The following is a 19,616-nucleotide window of genomic DNA, read 5'->3' as shown; positions in this document are numbered from 1 at the left end:
CTGCATTTAACTTGCAGCTGCATAATTGCAAGAATACTTTCAAAGCATAACTACAAGTCCTATGGTGTTTGTACTTAGCAGCTTCAATTTCTAGATAATGGCCCATTATTCACATGGAAGTGTTAGAAATATCAGCCTGGAACCATTCCCCTTTGTATGCATTATACACTTAGCTGCCCTCTGTGGTTATCCATAACACCTTACTAGTTTTCCAAAAAGGACTACCAAAAGCACTTTATTTTTTGAGAACAGTATTTCTAATACCCAGCCAGGAAATCTGTTTTGAAATTAATTTTCTTTAAAAAAATTTTAATGTAGTCTATACGTTTGTTTCTGAGACACAAAGCCCAATGCTGTGTTTGATTTGAGCCATCTTACTGTCACTCAGAGGGGACAGATAACCATCAGTGGAATTTTCCTGGACTTGGTCATCTTTTGAAGCTTGCAGTGCATTCTGAAGAAAGGATCGTGATGATCACTTACTAGTAGACTTCCTCTGTGGGGCAGTGGGAGAACTTAGATCTGAGAGATTATTCTTATCATGAGATGGAGGAGGGATTTTATTCACAATTCATACTCTACATTCATGATCCAACCCACGCAGAAGCATTCGCTCTGTGTATCCTTAAAGATACATCTGACATTTTACCTCCTGATGTTTTCTAAGTCGCATTTTTCTACCAAGCCGACTTGTGTGAAAAAAGAAAATGAAGGTAACAGACGTATGATGCTTGTAAAACATATTTAACTTTATTACTAACATCTTCTAAGAGAAAAATAACAAAGAGCCAAAACAGAATGATTTTTCAAGTTCTGAAAGGAATCTTCACATGCTACAGTGCAGGAAATAAAAAGGTCGTATTTCCCTTTGTAAAATGTGTGTTTGAGTGAATTCATTTATTAATCACATCATTTGTTATTGATACATATCTAGTAACCCATAAGATGGGGTGGATCCTGGTAAATAGAGTCTTTAGAGGGATGAGAGAGTGATAGTTGTGAGGATACAAGCTTGGATAAACCAGGAGGAATATACTGCTTTGTAAAGAAATGGAGAGAAATAATGAGTCTAGGATATGTCATTTGGAAGAAATGAAGATCCAGAATGGGAGAGCCCTCTTCCTTATCCCAATCCATCTTCTGCTAAATTTACCTTGCCTACTAATGCTCTATGGGGTGGCCTTTTTTTGTGGGGAAGGAGAAATAATGTTTGTTTAATTTTACTCACATTTGCCATAGGACAAAGACAGAGCTTGCTCATGGGAAAATGATGAGTTGCAGAAGTTAAGAAAATAAAGAGTCAAGAATTTGGGAAAAATATGCAAAAGCACAGCTAGAAAGTGGCAGATAGGGATTTGAATGCAAGACTGATGACAAAGCCAATGCTTATTTGCATTCTATTATGCTGCTAGAACCTGCTTCTACTATCATTTTCTCAGAACACCTTAAGTGCTTTCAGATGAGATGGAAGTGGAATATGATGAAATGAAGGTTGCTGGTATTGAAGTCACTCTTTACAATTATACATTTTTGTATACAAAGTTTATATGCTAAATTTTCAGTTTCCTGATATTGATCACTTTTATTTTAAATTATGTCTCCATATTGGAAAATGTGATTTATTCTTTTGGCACCAAAAGGATATAGAAATGATGTGGCCATGGTATGATAAACTTCTGGTCTCCTCTAACATGAAGTAAACATTTAGTTGGAATGAGTCCTGTTTTTTGAAGTGTTACCTATGCTTTGCCTCAAATTAGCACTTGTTATTTATAGCAGTTACACACATACGTACACACACACACACACACACACACACACACACACACACATGAAAAGCGTTTGAATAAAATTTAGAACTGCAAAAATTATTTGGTTTTTCACAGCTCCCCCTCTACACTTTATCCCCCAGAAGAATTATATGCTACCAAAAGGTTATTTATTTTTATGGCCTGGCCAGTCAATAATATATTCATACATAATTCATTAGCTTGTTAATTAGGCCCATGTTTCACATTCATGGCTGTAGATCTGGCCCAGGTGTGAGGCAGGGAAGCTGCGATGACATCTGTGTCTCTGCTGCTGTGCCTGCCAGGACTCTGGCAAGGTTCAGATTTCCCTTTTTTAAGGAAAGAAGGAAACCCAATCTCTACATGGCGTGTCAGTAATCCTATTTTATAAATGAAACAAAAATAACTATTGGTTTCCATTTTGGATTGGCTATGCTTTAACATTTTATGGCAATTGATCTAGTTCTAGTTAAGAGCCTTTGTTTTTAGCCTTAAAATATGTAAAGTAGCTACACTATTTAGTATTTGAGAGTTGTCCAAATTGCTCTTTAACAAAATGATCCCACGGAGAGTTCTAAAGTCTAGTTAAATAGAGTTTGAAGAAGACACTAAGAAAGTCTTAAAACCGTGGCTAAAATGCACTATAGTTTTTAATAAAGCGTTTTGGTTCATTCATCCTGTGAATCGTTATTTATTCACGGTTGTTTTTTGATCTTCTGAGTGGAGCCTTCAGTTTGTCTAGTTTCTGCAATCTTGGGCACTGGAAGGGTGGTAATTTTCTGTTTTAGCTAATTGCTAAGCTTTGCATGGTCACAGGGACTGAGCATTTTAGAAAGCCACTTCATTAAAGCATTAAAATACTATGAGCTCAGTAATTTCATTTACTGGGTCAATAACCCCTGATATCTGAAAGAAGATTTAAAATAGTTAAAAATAATTATTCAAACAAGAAAGGAATTTCAAACTATAATTACCATAGCAATAAAAGAAAGAGACTCCAAAGCAAGTATAAATATTACTGTGTATTTAAACCTTAATATTGAGTTTCAGTAATTCAAAAGCTTTAGTTTGTCCATACTAGGTCACAAGATCTTAGACATTAAATAAATTTCAGCAAGCATCTTATCTAGATGTAGAAATTCAAGTATTTTCCCCCCAAGCATTTTTTCCCTTTAAGAACCATTAAAAAAAAAAAGAACCACTTACAATTTAATACCTGAATTGACAGGGTATTCCAGTTCATTCTTAAATGAGGCACTCAGTTTTCTTAAAGCATTAGCAAATTTCTTATTTATTTTCCCCCTTAGGTATTTTGCTTGCTATTGTACATTAGATTTCTTTCTGTTGTAGATTCATTTTTTGCTGAGGTAAAGTTGGTAATTTTGTATATCCACATTTCAGCTGGCTATCATTTTAAAATTCTTCTATTAGTTCTAATAGTTTTTCTATGGTTTGTTATGTTTGCAAGGAAGACTGTCATATCATCTGCAAACAATGATGATTTTTTTTCTTCTGTCCATTATTAATACCTTGCTCCTCATCACATCTAGTTTCCAGTAAAACTTAAAGAACAATGTTGAAATAATAATGGAATCAGTCACCATTCATATCTTATTCCAAGCCCTAACAAGACTATATCTGGTGCAGTTTACAAATGATGTTTCCCAAGCCATTATCCCATAAGATATTAATCCATTTCCTATAAAAAATGACAGTGAGGTTTCTAAATAATTTTCTGGAATACTGAATTAAACAGAATGGGACAGACTTAAGTGAATAACTATTTATAGCCTTTAGTATTTAATATTCCTTGGCAATCCCCAAAAGGTGATGAATGTACTAGTATATGACATTTCCCAACATGTTTATCCATAGGACACCATTTTTTAAGAAGACTTAATTACCATTTTACAATACAATATGTGAATGCCACTCAGGCAGGGCACTGGTAACTGTGATGTTTGTTTTAGTTTCAGAATGATAGCCCTTATCATGTTAAATAATTACCCTAATAACTATTTTCTTCAAATAGGTTTTCAATAACTTGCTCTCTCTCTTCTCTTTCTGGCACCTCCATAATGTGAATGTTGGTACACTTGAAGTTGTCCCAAAGGCTCCTAAGACTATCTTCAAATTTTTGGGTTCCTTTTTCTTTTTGCTATTCTGATTGGGTGTTTTTTTTTACTTCCTCATATTCCAAATTGTTGATTTGATTCTCCAGATCCTCTACTCTACTGTTGAATCCCCATAAATTATTCTTTATTTCAGTCAGTATATACTTAATTTCTGACTGGTCCTTTTTCATTTTATTTGATGTTCTCACTAATTTCCTTGAAATTTTCACAAGATCCTTGAAATTCTAAGTCCCTTGAAGCTCTCATTAAGATCCTTGAGCAACCTTATAACCATTGTTTTCAACTCTACTCTGTAGTTTGCTTGCTTCCATTTCATTTAGTTCTTTTTCTGGGGATTCCTTCTGTTCTTTCATTTGTATTTTGTTGTTTTATTTTTATTTTCTTTAATGATTAAGGTATTACATATGTGTCATTATCCCCTTATTGCCCCCCCTCCACCTCCCCACTCATGCCCTCACCCCCATGGTGTCTGTGTCCATTGGTTAGGCTTATATGCATGACATATGTCTTTGTATTTTGGCTGCTTCCTTGTGTTTGTTTCTATGTATTAGGTAGATCAACTATGTCTTCTGGAATTGGTAGAGTGGCCTTGTGTAGTAAGTGTCCTGTAGGGCCCAGTGACTCAGCCTCCCCAGTCACCTGAGCTCTAGGTACACCTCTGTGTGGGCTGTGTGCACTATCTTGTTGTAGTTGAGCCTAGATTGCTTTTTGTATCAATGGGAGGAATTGACCTCCAGGCCAGTTGGCTGTGACAACCAGCTGAGACTACAGTGGAAGAGCTGTTGTGCAGGAAACACCCCTATGATGCAGGACTTGCTTCAGTGGGGCTTTGGTGCTCGTATTGTGCAGGAGTGGTTTCAAGAACATGAGGGAGACTTTATCTTGCTTAGGTGGCCCCCACAATCACCATATCTCAATCCAATTGAGCATTTGTGGGACAAAGTTATAAGAGCCATCAGGTAGCTGGTTCCACAACCATCAAATCTCACAGAACTGGACAGTGCTATTCATCAGGCATGGTGTCAGATTCCTCGCATCACTTTTCAACATCTCGTGGCGTCAATGCCAAGAAGAATCGCTACAGTTTTGAAGGGAAAAGGTGGCCCAATAAAGTACTGATGGGGTGGTCATAATAATCTGGCCATTCAGTGTATGATTTTACTTTTGAAATGATATGATTTTACTGTTATTGTTGCAAATACATTGATTTTTCCCCAAAACATTTTTATTTTATTATTTTTTAAATCAAATTTATTGGGATGATATTGGTTAATAAAATTATATAGGTTGCAAGTGTATAATTCTATGATGCATCTTCTGTACATTGTATTGTGTATTTAGCACCCAAAGTCAAATCTTCTTTCATCACCATATGTTTGAACTTCTTTACCCTTTACTACCCAACTTTTTTATTTTGAAAAATTTCATGAGTTCCAAGGTCATTGAACACCATTTTACTGGAAATAACCAACAGACAAATGATGACTATTTTTATTTCAATACTTGGCAGACATTTTCCTAAAAATGAATGAAGTGAGCCTGTAACTTAAAGAAAATAACAGTGTATTTTACTAGTGACAAAAATTGAGCTTTCAAGTAAAAATTAGCATGTACTTGACAAACTTCTATTTTCACCATCAACTTTCCAGTTTTGCAAAACTTACAGGCTTTTCTGATTAGATCAGTGGTATTATCAATGAATGTGTTTAAAATATATAATGAAATTTTCAACATTTTGAATAACGCATTGGACTAATATTTTATAAATGACCAAAATGTGATGTTACAAAATCATACATGAGTTAATGATGCATGCAAAGTACAAGATAGACCAATGGATTCTAATGTAACAGTAAAAAATCTTATTGATATGGTTTCAGATTTTATATTGCAAATAAACTTTAAGAAATTGCCACATGTCAATTTTTGGTATAGATTCAAAGAAAAATATACACAATTATCTTCCTTTTCCCACTACATAACATTTTGAAACTGGATTCTTTTTCATTTACTTTAATCAAAATAGCCTGTTGAGTAAAAGCAGAAACAAATGAGAATTTATCTATCTTCAATGAAAGAAATTTGCAAATAGAAAATATAAATAATGCCACTGTTTTCACTCTTTTGTTGGAAAAAGTTGCTTTTTACAAAAAAATTAATGTTAACATGAAATAGGCATATTATTATTTTAAAATGAATTAATGACCATTTTTAAATTTTCTCATTTTCAGCTTCTAATATAATAATGATATATATTCAACTCACATAAGCAAAAAATTGTTGGAGTCCTCAATAATTTTTGAGTATAAATGGGACCTTAGACCAAAAATTTAAGAACTACTGCCCTAGGAATAACAGCAGGCATCCTAAGCTTATGAAGATATGATGTTATTTGGCACATTTACCCTATTTTCATGACAATGTAAGGACCTTACAATATTTTATCTCTATTTACCCCCTCCAAATTACAGTTGACCTTTGAACACTCTAGGGGGTTAGGGCACCAACCTTCCTCCCCCTTCCCCCCTATCTAAAATCCACCTATAACTTAAGTTGGCCCTCAGGATATGGGGATTCCTGATGAAAATACTGTTTTTGCAATGGTTGGTTGAAGTGTAATCCACAGATACAGTGTCAACTATATCTCTATTGAAAAAAATTCACTTCTAAGTGGACCTGTGCAGTTCAAAACCAAGTTGTTCAAGGGTTTATTATATATGCTATTTAATGGTAATTTTAAATTCTGTAATTTCCTCATTGTTTTTGTTTTTATGAACTTTCACTGTATATTTAGATTTTGTATTTATTTTCCCTGTGAGTCATTTGAATTTATGGATTCTCATACGTTCTTGAAAATTGTCAGCCATTGTCTTCTGCCCATTTTCTCTCTCCTGTCCTCTGATATTTCACATACATTTATTTTAGGCTTTCTCATTGTATTCCCTGTGTCTCTGAGCCTTCGTAAAAAATGTTATGTTTCATTCTGAACAGTTGCTTTTATCTTCTAGTCTACTAAACCTCTTTAGCTTTGTCTAAATTGCTATTAAATATATTCATTGATTTCCTTATTTCATGTGTTATATTTACTATTTCTAGTTTCTAAGTGGCTCTTTTGCACATACACTCCATCACTTTTTATAGTTTTCATTTCCCTGTCAACATTTTCAGTTGGCTTTTATCTTCTTGAACACAGTAAGCATAGTGGTTTTCGTCTGTGCCCTGTAATTCCATGTGTAGAGTTAGTTCCTAAGGGGCTGTTTCTGTTTGCTTTCTCTAATGGCGTTTTGTCCCTTCATATGTCTGGGTTTTTAGGTAGTGTATTGGGTATTGTACTTGAACACTTATTTGTAGCTATACTTGGATACCTAGGATGATATTATCTTCCTCCAGGGAAGAGTTCTCTTTTCTTTCTGCAGGTGTCTCAGGCCATTAGAAGTTCAGGACTCCATATGTAATTTTCAGAATCAAAGTTTTCAGAGGCATCCTATTGATGTGAAAGAGGGTAATAGATTTTGCAAACTTGTTTATTTCAGATTTACCTTTAGAATACACTTTAGTCCAAAATCAATGTTGAATTACCCTTTTGGGGCTCAACATTCAGATTTCTGTTCTCCTAGGCCAGTGGTCCGCAAACCGTGGCTCGCGAGCCACATGCGGCTCTTTGGCCCCTTGAGTGTGGCTCTTCCACAAAATACCACTTGCGGGCACGCACCTACAGTGCGATTGAAACTTCGTGGCCCATGCGCAGAAGTCGGTTTTCGGCCTGGGCAAGTCTAGTTTGAAAAAGTGGCGTTAGAACACTCAAGGGGCCAAAGAGCCGCATGTGGCTCGCGAGCCGCGGTTTGCGGACCACTGTCCTAGGCCCAGGAGGCTGCCAGAAGCAGAGCTCAGCTACTTCTTCCAGAGCTGTAGATGCCTCCAGAGCAAAAGCAGTTCTTAGTGTAGATGCACCGCCCTGAGTTACAGACTTCTCCAGGGTGCCAGTTCCTCACTATCTTGTTAGGTCTTGGATGGTCTCAAAGAAATAGTTTTTATATTGTTCTCAGTTCTCTTAGTTATCTTCCATGGAAAGGTTGGTTGGGATTTTTTAAGTTAACATATTGAAGCAGACATTCTCATGCCAATACTTTTCAACAACAATGAATTTTAATATCTCTGTGCTTTGGTTTTGCATTTTCAAGCCAGAAAGAATGACTTACACTACAGCTTCTTTCCTGAAACCTGTTGCAATTGGAATCAGACCCTTAATTCAAAGCTTATATAAGCCACATTATTTTCTCCTTATTCTGAAAGTAAGCATGGTCTCAGGACATACAATGCAAACATATGTCACCCAGTCTCCAATGAATGGATATAACCCCATTGAGAGATATTCATTGCTTCTTTATCTCTTTCACTTGCTCATTTTGCCATCATTTCCTTGCACTTTCAGCTTGGAATTCATGTTACCAGTGCCCATAATTATTTCTCAACTTAGCACTTTCAGTACACCACTTGCCACAATGTCCAGTCTGTGATCAAGGTGGCTAACGTCTGTCTTTAGTCCTGCTTTGGTGCTCCGGAGCCATACTAGAAAGAATACATAAACTTGCAATGGGTTAATCAAAAGTCTATAATTTCTAAATTCCAGCTGTGGCACAAGTGGAAATCCTTTTGTTGTTGTTGTTGTTAATGCTCAAAATATTCTCTTTTTCAAAAGTTAATCCCTCTCCTGAAGTTTGTTAACCTTACCTCTAAGTATCCCATTATCTCATCTCTTAATCAACCCTTACTACTGGAGATAAATGTAAGGAAATCTGGAGTGAACTTTAATTGCAGTTCTTTCTTTAAAGTTATCTGGTTTTCCTCTGATTCTTAATTCATTTTTATTGTCTCATAGAAAGATCTGCCTCTACCTTTTCAAAGGCTACCTATCCAACACTATTCTTGTATTATTGACTTCTTCCTTCCCTTGGTTCTCACTATATTAGTGGGACATTCTTTTACATTCACAATCATTCCATCGCTACCACCCCTTCCGCTCAAAATAAAGCATCTTTCAGACTAAAAATAAGACAAGATAAAACATTATATTGAGTGCATGTCAACAAAATGTTGAAATTACCATAACCCTTACAGGCTGACAGAAAATCCTCATGACAATTAAGAAAATGTATAAGGTAACATGATTTTCCTTGCTTTCAGAGCAAATTCTAGTTGGAACATAAAGACTTCTAATGCTATATAATCTATAATAATAAAAGCATAATATGCTAACTAGACAGGACAGCCAAACAACCTTCTGGACGTCATTCTAGACATCCTTCCGGATGAAGCCGCCCCAGCGGGGGCCGAGGCAGAGGCGGGATCAGGCCTAAACTGACAGTCGGACATCCCCCGAGGGATCCCGGATGGCGAGAGGGTACAGGCCCGGCTGAGGGACCCCCTCCCATGCACAAATTTCGTGCACTGGGCCTCTAGTTAACAATAATGTTGTGGGAAATAAAAGTTCTCATGCTTGGTACTACATGCAAACTTCCAACATCATCTCCATTTACTCTTCATAGCTTCTGACATCTAGGACTAATTTCATTTTGTTGGGGAGAGGGAATACCCCTTTCTACCCTTCTTCAGTTCTTGTGTCTGGGCTACTAATAAAATTGTCAAAAGGCAGAAGAACAGGAGAAAATCCTTGAGTTTTATTATATGCACACAGGAAAATTAAAAGAAGAATTCTCTGTGAGTGAATAGAGCAGGCCATTAATATATCTTTTAAATAAAGAAACAATAAATTTGTGAGGATTTGATAAGACAAAGAAACATAGATTTAGGGGTACATAGTAAGAATTTAAGTAGAATGTTGGCTTAGGGCAGTAAATTTGTAAAATTAACCAGGGTTTGTTTATATAGGTTTCTCAGCTCTGGATTTTCAATATCCGGGATAAAGCTGTCTCTTCCTTAGTTTGATTGATTGTTCCTTAGCCCTTTTATAGCAGGGAGGGCACTTTTCAAGGGAGATTTATTTTCTGCATTTAGAGAGACAGAGAAGAGTCAGCGAGCTCCTCCCCCTCCTGCTGCTTCTCAAGTGATTTTAATTAGAAATAATCAATATGTCATGTGGGATATTTGGGGGCCACCCTGCCGTGGGCCCCAAAGATGTGTAAGTGCAGCTCGCCAAAGCAGTGGTATTGAGGGGATATCTGGAAAGATTTGCTACCCCAACATCTTTCTCACTTGGGCCTCAAGGATACCGATTTACATCTTGTCATTCATCCCTTTGATTAGGCATTTTGAGCTCCTTTTCTATTGCCATCAACTCCTCGAAGACAATGTTTCTGAGCCCTAAATGTTCATTGGAATCATGTGTGGAACATAGAAAAATACTTACGTGCAGGTCCCTTCCTCTTGAGTTGTCTGATTCATTTGGCCAGGCATGCATTCCAGCCATTATAATTTTGTAAAAGTTCTCCTGGTCATTGTAATGTGCAACCAGTTGAGAACCATGTCCCTAGTTGGGTGCCATGTTAAGAAACTAATACCATGGCTTTCTCTCTAGTTTTCTTTGTGTGACATACATGGATGGTATGTCAGCACTGGGTCCCGAACTCATCTTCCTGAAAGGAAAGGAAAATAATCCAGAGGAAGTCAGTCATAAATGAGTCCAATTTAATTATGATCTCATAGTGATAGTGAAATATAAATGACTTCTTTATCCCAGTCCACAGGTGAAATCTCTCTCTTGGTTTGGGTAGACTCATTTTTTATTTTTATTTTTTATTTTTGCCTTCCAGTCCAGAGAAAGCAAGCTGATTTTTTGGGCATGCCTCCATGATTATACAGATCCATTTCTCTCAAGGAACTTTCAAATAAAGAGAACACATTATCTATGGTAACTGAGAAGCATAGCTTTATGTTGCCTGTTTTAGAATTATTTCTTGACATTAACATTTTTATGCATCCCCATATTAAGTTTTATGCTTGGATATAATGCCACCAGGCAGAAATCAAGGTAAATGCCATAACCCAAATCCACAGAGAGTCAGAGCCAAACCATGGGTTATCAAATCTGTCTTTTTATATGCCGTTACTCATAGTGTATGATTTATACACACTGCTTTCTATAGCTGCACCCACTGAAAGATGCCGGTTTGTGGAGGGGCAAAGAAGTACATAAGCTGGCTGTGTTGAGCTGTGTTGATTTCTCTCTAGAACAGTCTTCACAGTTCTTTGCTCACAGTTAGAGGTCTGCTGAAAGTGACTCGTAGAGATGAAAACAGCTTGCTTAATCATTCCTGAAACACGGGGAAAATTAAAATACATTTTTTCCTTTGTCAAGCAATAAAAACAATGCCAGATTGTTAATGCCTCTTTTGTACCTTTCACTTGAAAGACCTCAAAAGAACATCAAGGAGAATAAAGGCAAAATCTATTCCCCAATGGCATCATTATACATGTTGACGCCTCTAAAACTGAAACTCTAAAGACATTCAGAAAGAGCAGAGGAATAAATGACAGCAACTGAAGAGTGAGTCTCTGGAGCTCAGTTCAACCTGCTTTTTTCAAATCCATCCAAATTGGATGATGAAAAGCAAAGATCTCATTTGTTTCAACATTAAAGTAGTAAATTAGTGGGGGGGTGAGTTGATTGTCCTATATAGCATTTAAAATGCTAGGAGCACCCCATCTCCAATATTTTAAATTGCATTCTTATGGTTGAAATGAAAGCAACCACGAGGGTCATGTAAAACAATGCTTTTAATAATTTAAACTGGTTCGATTCAAATAAGATTTTTGTCCTGAAATATTTATCAAAGCTCCTGTTTTGATTTGAGATGAGCAAGTTTCATTTTAGACTTCAAGACATCAAATGGAAACTCATTTTCAGTTCAGGTGCTCAAGTAGGGAGATAGATTAGCGTATCCAGTGTTGTGTTTCATCCCCGGCTGTTTCTGTTTGCTTCCAGGGTATAGCATTAACAGGTTTGGTTAAATTTTAGCTGAGTTTTTTGGCGACCTTTTCTAATCCTAGCTGTTTCATAATTTAATGTCTTGACCTTCGTTTTCCATAGAGCCACCTCAGTGATAAATGCAGAGATTTAATAACTAGCACTAGTTGACAGGTGACCTTTCGTACAGGGCCATTTCTCTTTGCTGGGAGAACTACATTGTTTTGCAAGTTTTAATTCACAGATTTTAATTATCTATTCTATTGTCTATAAGCTTATTCAGAGTAAAAAGTAAAGGTTAAATATTTCATTCTTACTGATTAAAATGTAAAGTGCTTGGCAGTTGTCCCAATATATCATTCAAAAAGGATGGGGCCATTTGTCAGGTTCTTACCCACAGAAGAGAGGAGAGGAATTTTCCAGAGTGGTTGGTAAGGAGCAGGATGATAAAGTAGACAGGAGATCACATCAGCTGGATGAGGGTAACCTTGTGTGTGTGTGTGTGTGTGTGTGTGTGTGTGTGTGTGTGTGTGGTCACTGTGTGTATTTGTGGATATGTGTGTGTAGTAAATTTAAAGCCGAGAAACAAGAGTTCTTTAACTATATGTATATGAATTTGAAAAGTGACTGTGACTCAACAAAAGGTAAAACTTGCCAATCAGAGTAAATACTAGTAATCTGTTAGCTTAGGTCTGTGGTTGGCAAACTGCGGCTCATGAGCCACATGTGGCTCTTTGGCCCCTTGAGTGTGGCTCTTCCACAAAATACCATGGCCAGGGCGAGTCTATTTTGAAGAAGTGGCATTAGAAGAAGTTTAAGTTTAAAAAATTTGGCTCTCAAAAGAAATTTCAATCGCTATACTGTTGATATTTGGCTCTGTTGACTAATGAGTTTGCCGACCACTGGCTTAGGTCATCCTTTCTTTTTCTAAATAAGGCAAGGATCAGTTGGGCATGTCATGATAAATTGGTTTCTAGGGTCTACATAAATAATACTTAAACACAGAAAAGTAAAGCTATTAAAATGTGGCAAACTCTTAAAAAGCAGTAAGAATAGACACATCTTTCTCATTCCCGCCCCATAGTTATCACATTCTTCAGCATTTTTGCAAACAGAATTCATTTTGTACCAAATAATCATACTTACAATAAAAATAAAAATCAGCATGACTGTAAGATGACCTATGTTATGAGCATAGTATCCCAGTTGGCTAGTACCCTGGAGTTTTCAGAAGTACGAAGGGGAGAACAATGCATGAGTTACAGAATGACTTGGCAGTTTTGAGCTAACTTATTCCCAAGGACTTGAAAACAGCTATCCAGGGTGTTTCTAAGGTGAATTTATGTCAAGGAGGTTTTCATGAAGGGAGGAGACCAGCTTATTGAAACATCATCTGCCAGAGCCTTTTTTTCCTTTTTTTCAGACACGGACTGTAACCATTTAATGCTTCAGAAAGACACACAACTCACTGCTGTAGTGAAAAATAATTGAAAAGCACATTGAATAAGATGTGAAGGACCATTTTAAAGCTAATAAAACTGGTCATGATTAATTTATTTTAGACTGAAATTTCAGCCATATGACAAATTGAAAATATTTCAAAGAAAAAAAAATATATAATTTCTTATACCATGATAATGCCATTGCCAGAAAGGACAGGTAAATTCCACTCACATGTATAGCCTAACATTTCTGAGGAGGCTTTCATCAAGGTTAATTTTTTTTTCTTTTCTGGTGACGTTCTTAGCCACCAGTATGTTTAAAATATTAATTTATAATTTAATACAAATAATCCTATCTAGTAAAAGAGTGATATGCAAATTGACCATACCTCTGCCACACCCACAACCATGCCCACAAACCACGCCCACCAGCCAATCAGTAGCAAATATGCAAATAAACCCAACCAAGATGGCTGAGGCCACAGAGAGCAGAAGGGAGGCTTGGGTTTCCCCGGCGATGGAGGAAGCCAAGCTTTCTGCCTGCCCTTGCCAGCCCAGGCCTCCGCTTAAGGCTATAAAGTTTCAATTATACAAGGTAAATAAATCCCAACAGAAATGGCTGCAGCCACGGAGCGAGCAGGAGGCTTGGCTCCACTCAAGGCTACAAGGTTTCAATTATAAAAGATAAATAAATCCCAGATACCGGGGCCTCCGCTTGGGTTGCATGGGGCATGGCCAGCCTGCAAACCACCACAGGCCCCTCGCCCAGGCCGTGCCATGCCCCAAGGGAACCCCCACCTTGATCTGGGACACCTTTCAGGGCAAACCAGCTGGCCCCCACCCATGCATCAGGCCTCTATCCTATCTAATAAAAGAGTAATATGCAGATTCACCATCACTCCAACACACAAGATGGCTGCCCCCATGTGGTCAAAGGTCCTGCCCCCATGTGGACACAAGATGGCCACCACAAGATGGCCAGCAGGGGAGGGCAGTTGGGAGGGACCAGGCCTGCAAGGGAGGGCAGTTGTGGGTGATCAGGCCAGCAGGGGAGGGCAGTTGGGAGGAACCAGGCCTGCAAGGGAGGGCAGTTGTGGGTGATCAGGCCATCAGGGGAGGGCAATTAGGGGTGACCAGGCACACAGGGGAGGGCAGTTAGGGGCAAATAGGCTGGCAGGGGAGCAGTTAGGCATCAATCAGGCTGGTAGGGGAGTGGTTAGGAGGTAATCAGGCTGGCAGGCAGAAGTGGTTAGGGGCAATCAGGAAGGCAGGCAGGTGATCCTACCTGGATCGGGCCTAAATGGACAGTCGGACATCCCTCAAGGGGGATCGGGCCTAAATTGGCAGTCAGACATCCCTCAAGGGGTCCCAAATTGGACAGGGTGCAGGCTGGGCTGAGGGACACCTCCCCTCATAATGCACAAATTTCGTGCACCGGGCCTCTAGTTTTAATATAATCCTTGGTGAGATTTGAGGTGTTTACTTTTCTGTATATTAGGAATAGTGAAAAAATGTAATAAATATTTTCTTTATTCTCTCTCACTTCTTAATAGCGATATGAATGTGTTTCATCAAAGGTAAAGTGCTCCTTTTTAACATGAACGATATCTGCTATCCACTGGACATTGTGTTCATGTCCATTTCCTCAACCCTATAATGGGAAATAAAAACAAACTAAGTTTTGAAGAATGTATTATGAGAATTGAGTGGGATAATGTGAAAAAGTGTTAGGATGACTGGCCCATATTAAGTGCTCAATCATGTTTATATCAATGAATATAATACCCTACACTTATACATCTTTCTCACACGGTTGCTTCCCTTCCTCTCTCTTCATGCTCTACCTGTGCTACAGACAGGTATTAAATTGTTGTTTTTTGTAAGGAAGCAAATGTCAAGATTCATTTTAGCAGAGGAAAAAAAACCTTCATTTTCAAGGCAATCTCTTCAGCCTTTGAAATAGTATATGAACTGAAGCTTAGTTGATCATATACTGAGGTTAAATCTCACACTGATTAAGATTTTAAAATTATTTTACCCTTCACTTTGCACAGATTAGATACTAAGTAAAAAATTACTTGGTTGTTTAATAGATGTCATCAAATTCTTAATTTCCCCAAGCTGAGTGTTTATAACCAGATATGTAAGCAAGAGTTAGTATACTTTTGCAGAGAGAGAAAATACCCAAGTCAAATATAGTGATATTATTATAAAAATCAATATCTTAGATTTCAAATAATAGGAAGTTTTTTACATTTGTGGTCTTTCTTTTAACAGGGGCACTGTTGGTCAGACAGGCTTGGCTGTATATTTGTAGGGATCTCAGTTTATAGACACAGCCCAAGCCTAACCAAAGTATTTGGCTTGATGATATTTTGAGTGTACAAGAGAAAAAGAGAAAAAGGTCAGGTTTGTTTGTAGTGGAAAAAAACAACAACACGAAAAACACATGCATAGAAATAGGGACAAGTCAACAGAAAAGGAGAATTAGGAATAAAGAGAGGACTTGATAAAGTAGAACCAGACAATCCTTTCAAAAAGGGCTCAGAATCTAGAAAGAAACTGGTTGCTGCAGTAGAAACTGAACAAGTGGAGGCATATGCAATAAATTTTCAAACAAGTACCCCAAATCAAATAATATAAATGAGCTCAAGAAACAGCAGTGCATTTTAACAAAGAAAGTTGAGATCACAAGATGCAGGGATAAAGCCAATAAAAGGAGCTGGGATAACCAGATAAGAACAGCTCTTGGGTCAAACTGTCCATTTGTGACTAGGTATTTCTTTTTATCATAGCTTACTGTAGTTTGAAGGTGCCTTCAAAGGTATAAATGAGTCCTTTGGGCCTTAGCAAGCAAGCTCTTTGTGTTACCTGAAGCTTCTGTTATGATGAAGAATGTTTCACTCATCTAACCCTGCACTTCTATCACACTGTAAAGATGGTTCCTGCAACCAAGTGGTAAATAGAGCAGTCACCGTGTGCACACACATTTCCTGGTACCTCATTCAGAAAGTCAGACAGCTACGCAGGACTGTAACCAAGCAGAAGGGATATGTGGAAGTCTCCTAAGACTCTGGCCATGGTGACAATATAGCCAAGTGATTAGGATGAAAGAAAGGCAATTTAAAAATTATCATCTACCCCCAAAGGCATTGCATTCATAGCACTCTGCCCAATTACATATTTGTTACTTAAATAAGAGGCTGTTGTTCCCATTGTTTGCCCTCAAGTTGTTAGTCAGCTGGTGACCTCATAATCTGCACAGCTGCAGCATCCCGATATGTTGTCATGAAACAGATTGTGATGTCTTAATTGATCACTTTCAGGGGTTACAACTGTCAAGTGAAACCAGTATGCTGATTCTTATTAGTTAAATTAAGCCTTGTTACAGCAGAACCAGCTAATTCGCTTTTGTGACTGGGAAATCCAATGCAAATTGCTGAATTTTGTAGATTAGAACATGTCTAAGGCATTTTCTTTATGTCTTCCTTTTTCCTTTATAATATTTTTTTAAATTGTGAAGTCCATAGTCCCCAAAATGCTTTTATTATACAATGTTTCTTGGAACAGTAAATTGAATATAACTTCCCCGCACCATATGTATCTTGGTGATAAGTTGGAGTGTGCCATATGACACACTCGATTTAAATCAGGCATTGATTTGCATGACTCTGAGTGACTTTGGAGAACTGAGCTAAGTGTAATGGATGTCGAACCCTACTGCAAGTCGCCTGGCAGAAAGAATATTGTGTTCTTCTTTATCACCCCAAAAGATTTTATGCTCCTAGATTCTTGATGATGAGTCTTAGATCAATGCCTGATCCTAAGAGACACCTTCTTGTGTCTCCATTTGGCCATTGGTGAAGTCTTCATTAAGGCACCAATCTTCAGAACCTCATTTTAAAGTGCATTAATATACTCATCTGCTTTGAGGGGACCTATTCTAACCTAGTGCCTGGACCACCTGCTGCCACCTTAGTTCAGAAATCTAACTGTAGCAGGAGTGATGGACAATCCCTTTGCTAGAAGTTTTAAGATACTTCATAAATGAACCTTTGTGGGCTCTACAAGTTAAGCTTTTTCAAAATTCTTAATTTTGACCTTTCAAATAGGTAGATGCCTTTGTCTACCTCGCATATTTTATAGGTCTACAATGAAAACTAAATCAAAGAAGTAAAGTTAAATTAATGTGTAACTGTTAGCATTCAAAATCCAATGGGAAGCACAAGTATGTTTATCAAAGCAGTTTTTTTTAAATAATAGGGAAAAAAATCAGATAATAACTAAATGCCCAGCAGTAGGCAAAAAGGTACATTGTGGAATACCGTATAATGGAATATTGCATAGGCATTAAAAATATCTCTAAGGACTATTTATTGACATGCAAAGGGTTAGTGATATGAAATCAAATAAAAAACAAAGGTTGCCAAATTGTATGAATGGTGTTTTTCAACCTTCCTAAAAGAATATATCTAGAAGGAGAAAAATACAAGAAAATATTGTAACAATTGTTGAGTTGAAGAAATATGAAGATCTTTCATCCTTTTATCAATTCTTTTATTTTTTATTGCTCAACTTTTTCATAGCAAGCCCATATTACCACAATAATTAGGAAAAGTATTTTTCCTCCTAGCCCCCCCCCCCCCAAATATCACCATAGCCAGCCCTCTTCATTCAGATAATTTCTCACATATCATTTTTCTCCTAAGGCCTTTACTGATCACTCTACCAACACACACACACACACACACACACACACACACACACACACACACACTAACCCCTGTCCTTGCTTTAATGTTCTCTACTTAGCACTTATCTCTATCTAGCATATTTTAAGTCCTAAAACCTGGTGCTTAACCTCTATGAGTCTCTGTTACCTCATTGGTTAGGAAAAGGGAGGGTGGTGGTTAGAGTAGCCCTAGAGACTGTCTCTGGACATGCTATCTCTGAGTTCATAAAAGAAGCCTTTCCTTACCCATCTAGAATAAAGGTAAACCCAAAAGCCAGCCAACACAGGGATACAAAGGGAAGATTTTAAGGGTCTCTGTAATATTTTTGCTAGCCTGAGACTTGTCTTAAGCAGTTTTCTGAAAATCTTTTTCAGAACCTTGTCATTTGCTGAATTTTTCATATTTTCATCAATTTCTACATAACCATTCATGCATATAAGTAAAGTATAGAATTGATGCCTAGATAGCTCTCCTTTGCCTTATTTTTAGCCATCATCCTTATTAAAGAGATCAGATCTTTTTATATTTCCTTATTTCATTTGAAACTAACAGTTTTGAATGAGAAGTCACCATTTAGAGTGGAAAACACATGATAATTTGTCCATTAACTTTAAAACAATACAAGGGGATAGAAATTAAAATTATTATTTAATTTGTATTCCCTTATAAATGAAAGGATGGCCCTGGTTTGATAACCTGGGGTGGTCATTATAGGACTGGTATGTATATTTCAGAGATATTCCTACATTCAGCAGGTATACATAACATCTGAATTTTCTGTTTTCCCAGAGAAACGTGTTGGATAGGTGTGCCTTACTAATTTATGTTTCTTCCCTCGTCTTGTTTCTCCTTCTGTTTTTCAGCCTTTGCAGGTGGACTGCGACCTTTGTGCCATCGTGTCCAACTCAGGTCAGATGGTCGGCCAGAAGGTGGGGAATGAGATAGATCAGGCCTCCTGCATTTGGAGAATGAACAATGCCCCCACCAAGGGTTACGAAGAAGACGTTGGCCGCATGACAATGATTCGAGTTGTATCCCATACCAGCGTTCCTCTTTTGCTAAAAAACCCTGATTATTTTTTCAAGGAGGCAAACACCACTATTTATGTGATTTGGGGCCCTTTCCGCAACATGAGGAAAGATGGCAATGGCATCGTTTACAACATGTTGAAAAAGACTGTTGACATCTATCCAAGTGCCCAAATTTATGTCACCACAGAGAAGCGCATGAGCTACTGTGATGGAGTTTTTAAGAAGGAAACTGGGAAAGACAGGTGAGTCCTCTGAGAAGCAGCCTTATTGTCCTTTGTGTTGAATCTTTGCTGAGTTCTTTGTCAGCTATCAAATGAATGGAGAGATTTGTCAAACTGACTGTTAGGTGCTTTTGACTATTATGATTACTTGATGAGCCAGCAACTCGGTCCCATTAATTCCACCTACACTACCTTCTGTTCTCTCCAATTTGATTGGCTTGAGGCTCCAAAAAACGCTGGATGCTTTCCCAGGATATCTTTCGATTTGTTCTTATTTAGCTCAATTTGCTATTGATTAAATTGGATTTTAGCCAAAAGTTCCTTAACATTTCAAAACAGA

General features: G+C 37.5%; 1 protein-coding gene across 5 annotated transcripts in view; it reads left to right on the top strand.

Annotated features, from left to right (window-relative positions):
- The window catches only part of ST6GALNAC3 (ST6 N-acetylgalactosaminide alpha-2,6-sialyltransferase 3), a 506,749-nt gene that overhangs the window by 289,787 nt on the left and 197,346 nt on the right, over positions 1-19,616 (top strand). For all 5 annotated transcript variants that reach the window (XM_079776114.1, XM_079776112.1, XM_079776115.1 and 2 more), the window contains exon 3: positions 18,888-19,297. In XM_079776114.1, the coding sequence (XP_079632240.1) occupies positions 18,888-19,297 (410 nt within the window). The remainder of the gene's footprint in view (positions 1-18,887; positions 19,298-19,616) is intronic.

This window comes from Cnephaeus nilssonii, assembly GCF_951640355.1.
Source record: "Cnephaeus nilssonii genome assembly, chromosome: 7".
Classification (NCBI taxonomy): Eukaryota; Metazoa; Chordata; class Mammalia; order Chiroptera; family Vespertilionidae; genus Cnephaeus; species Cnephaeus nilssonii.
The sequence above is the reverse complement of the archived record's forward strand: the minus strand, read 5'-3'. Positions and strand labels throughout refer to the sequence as shown.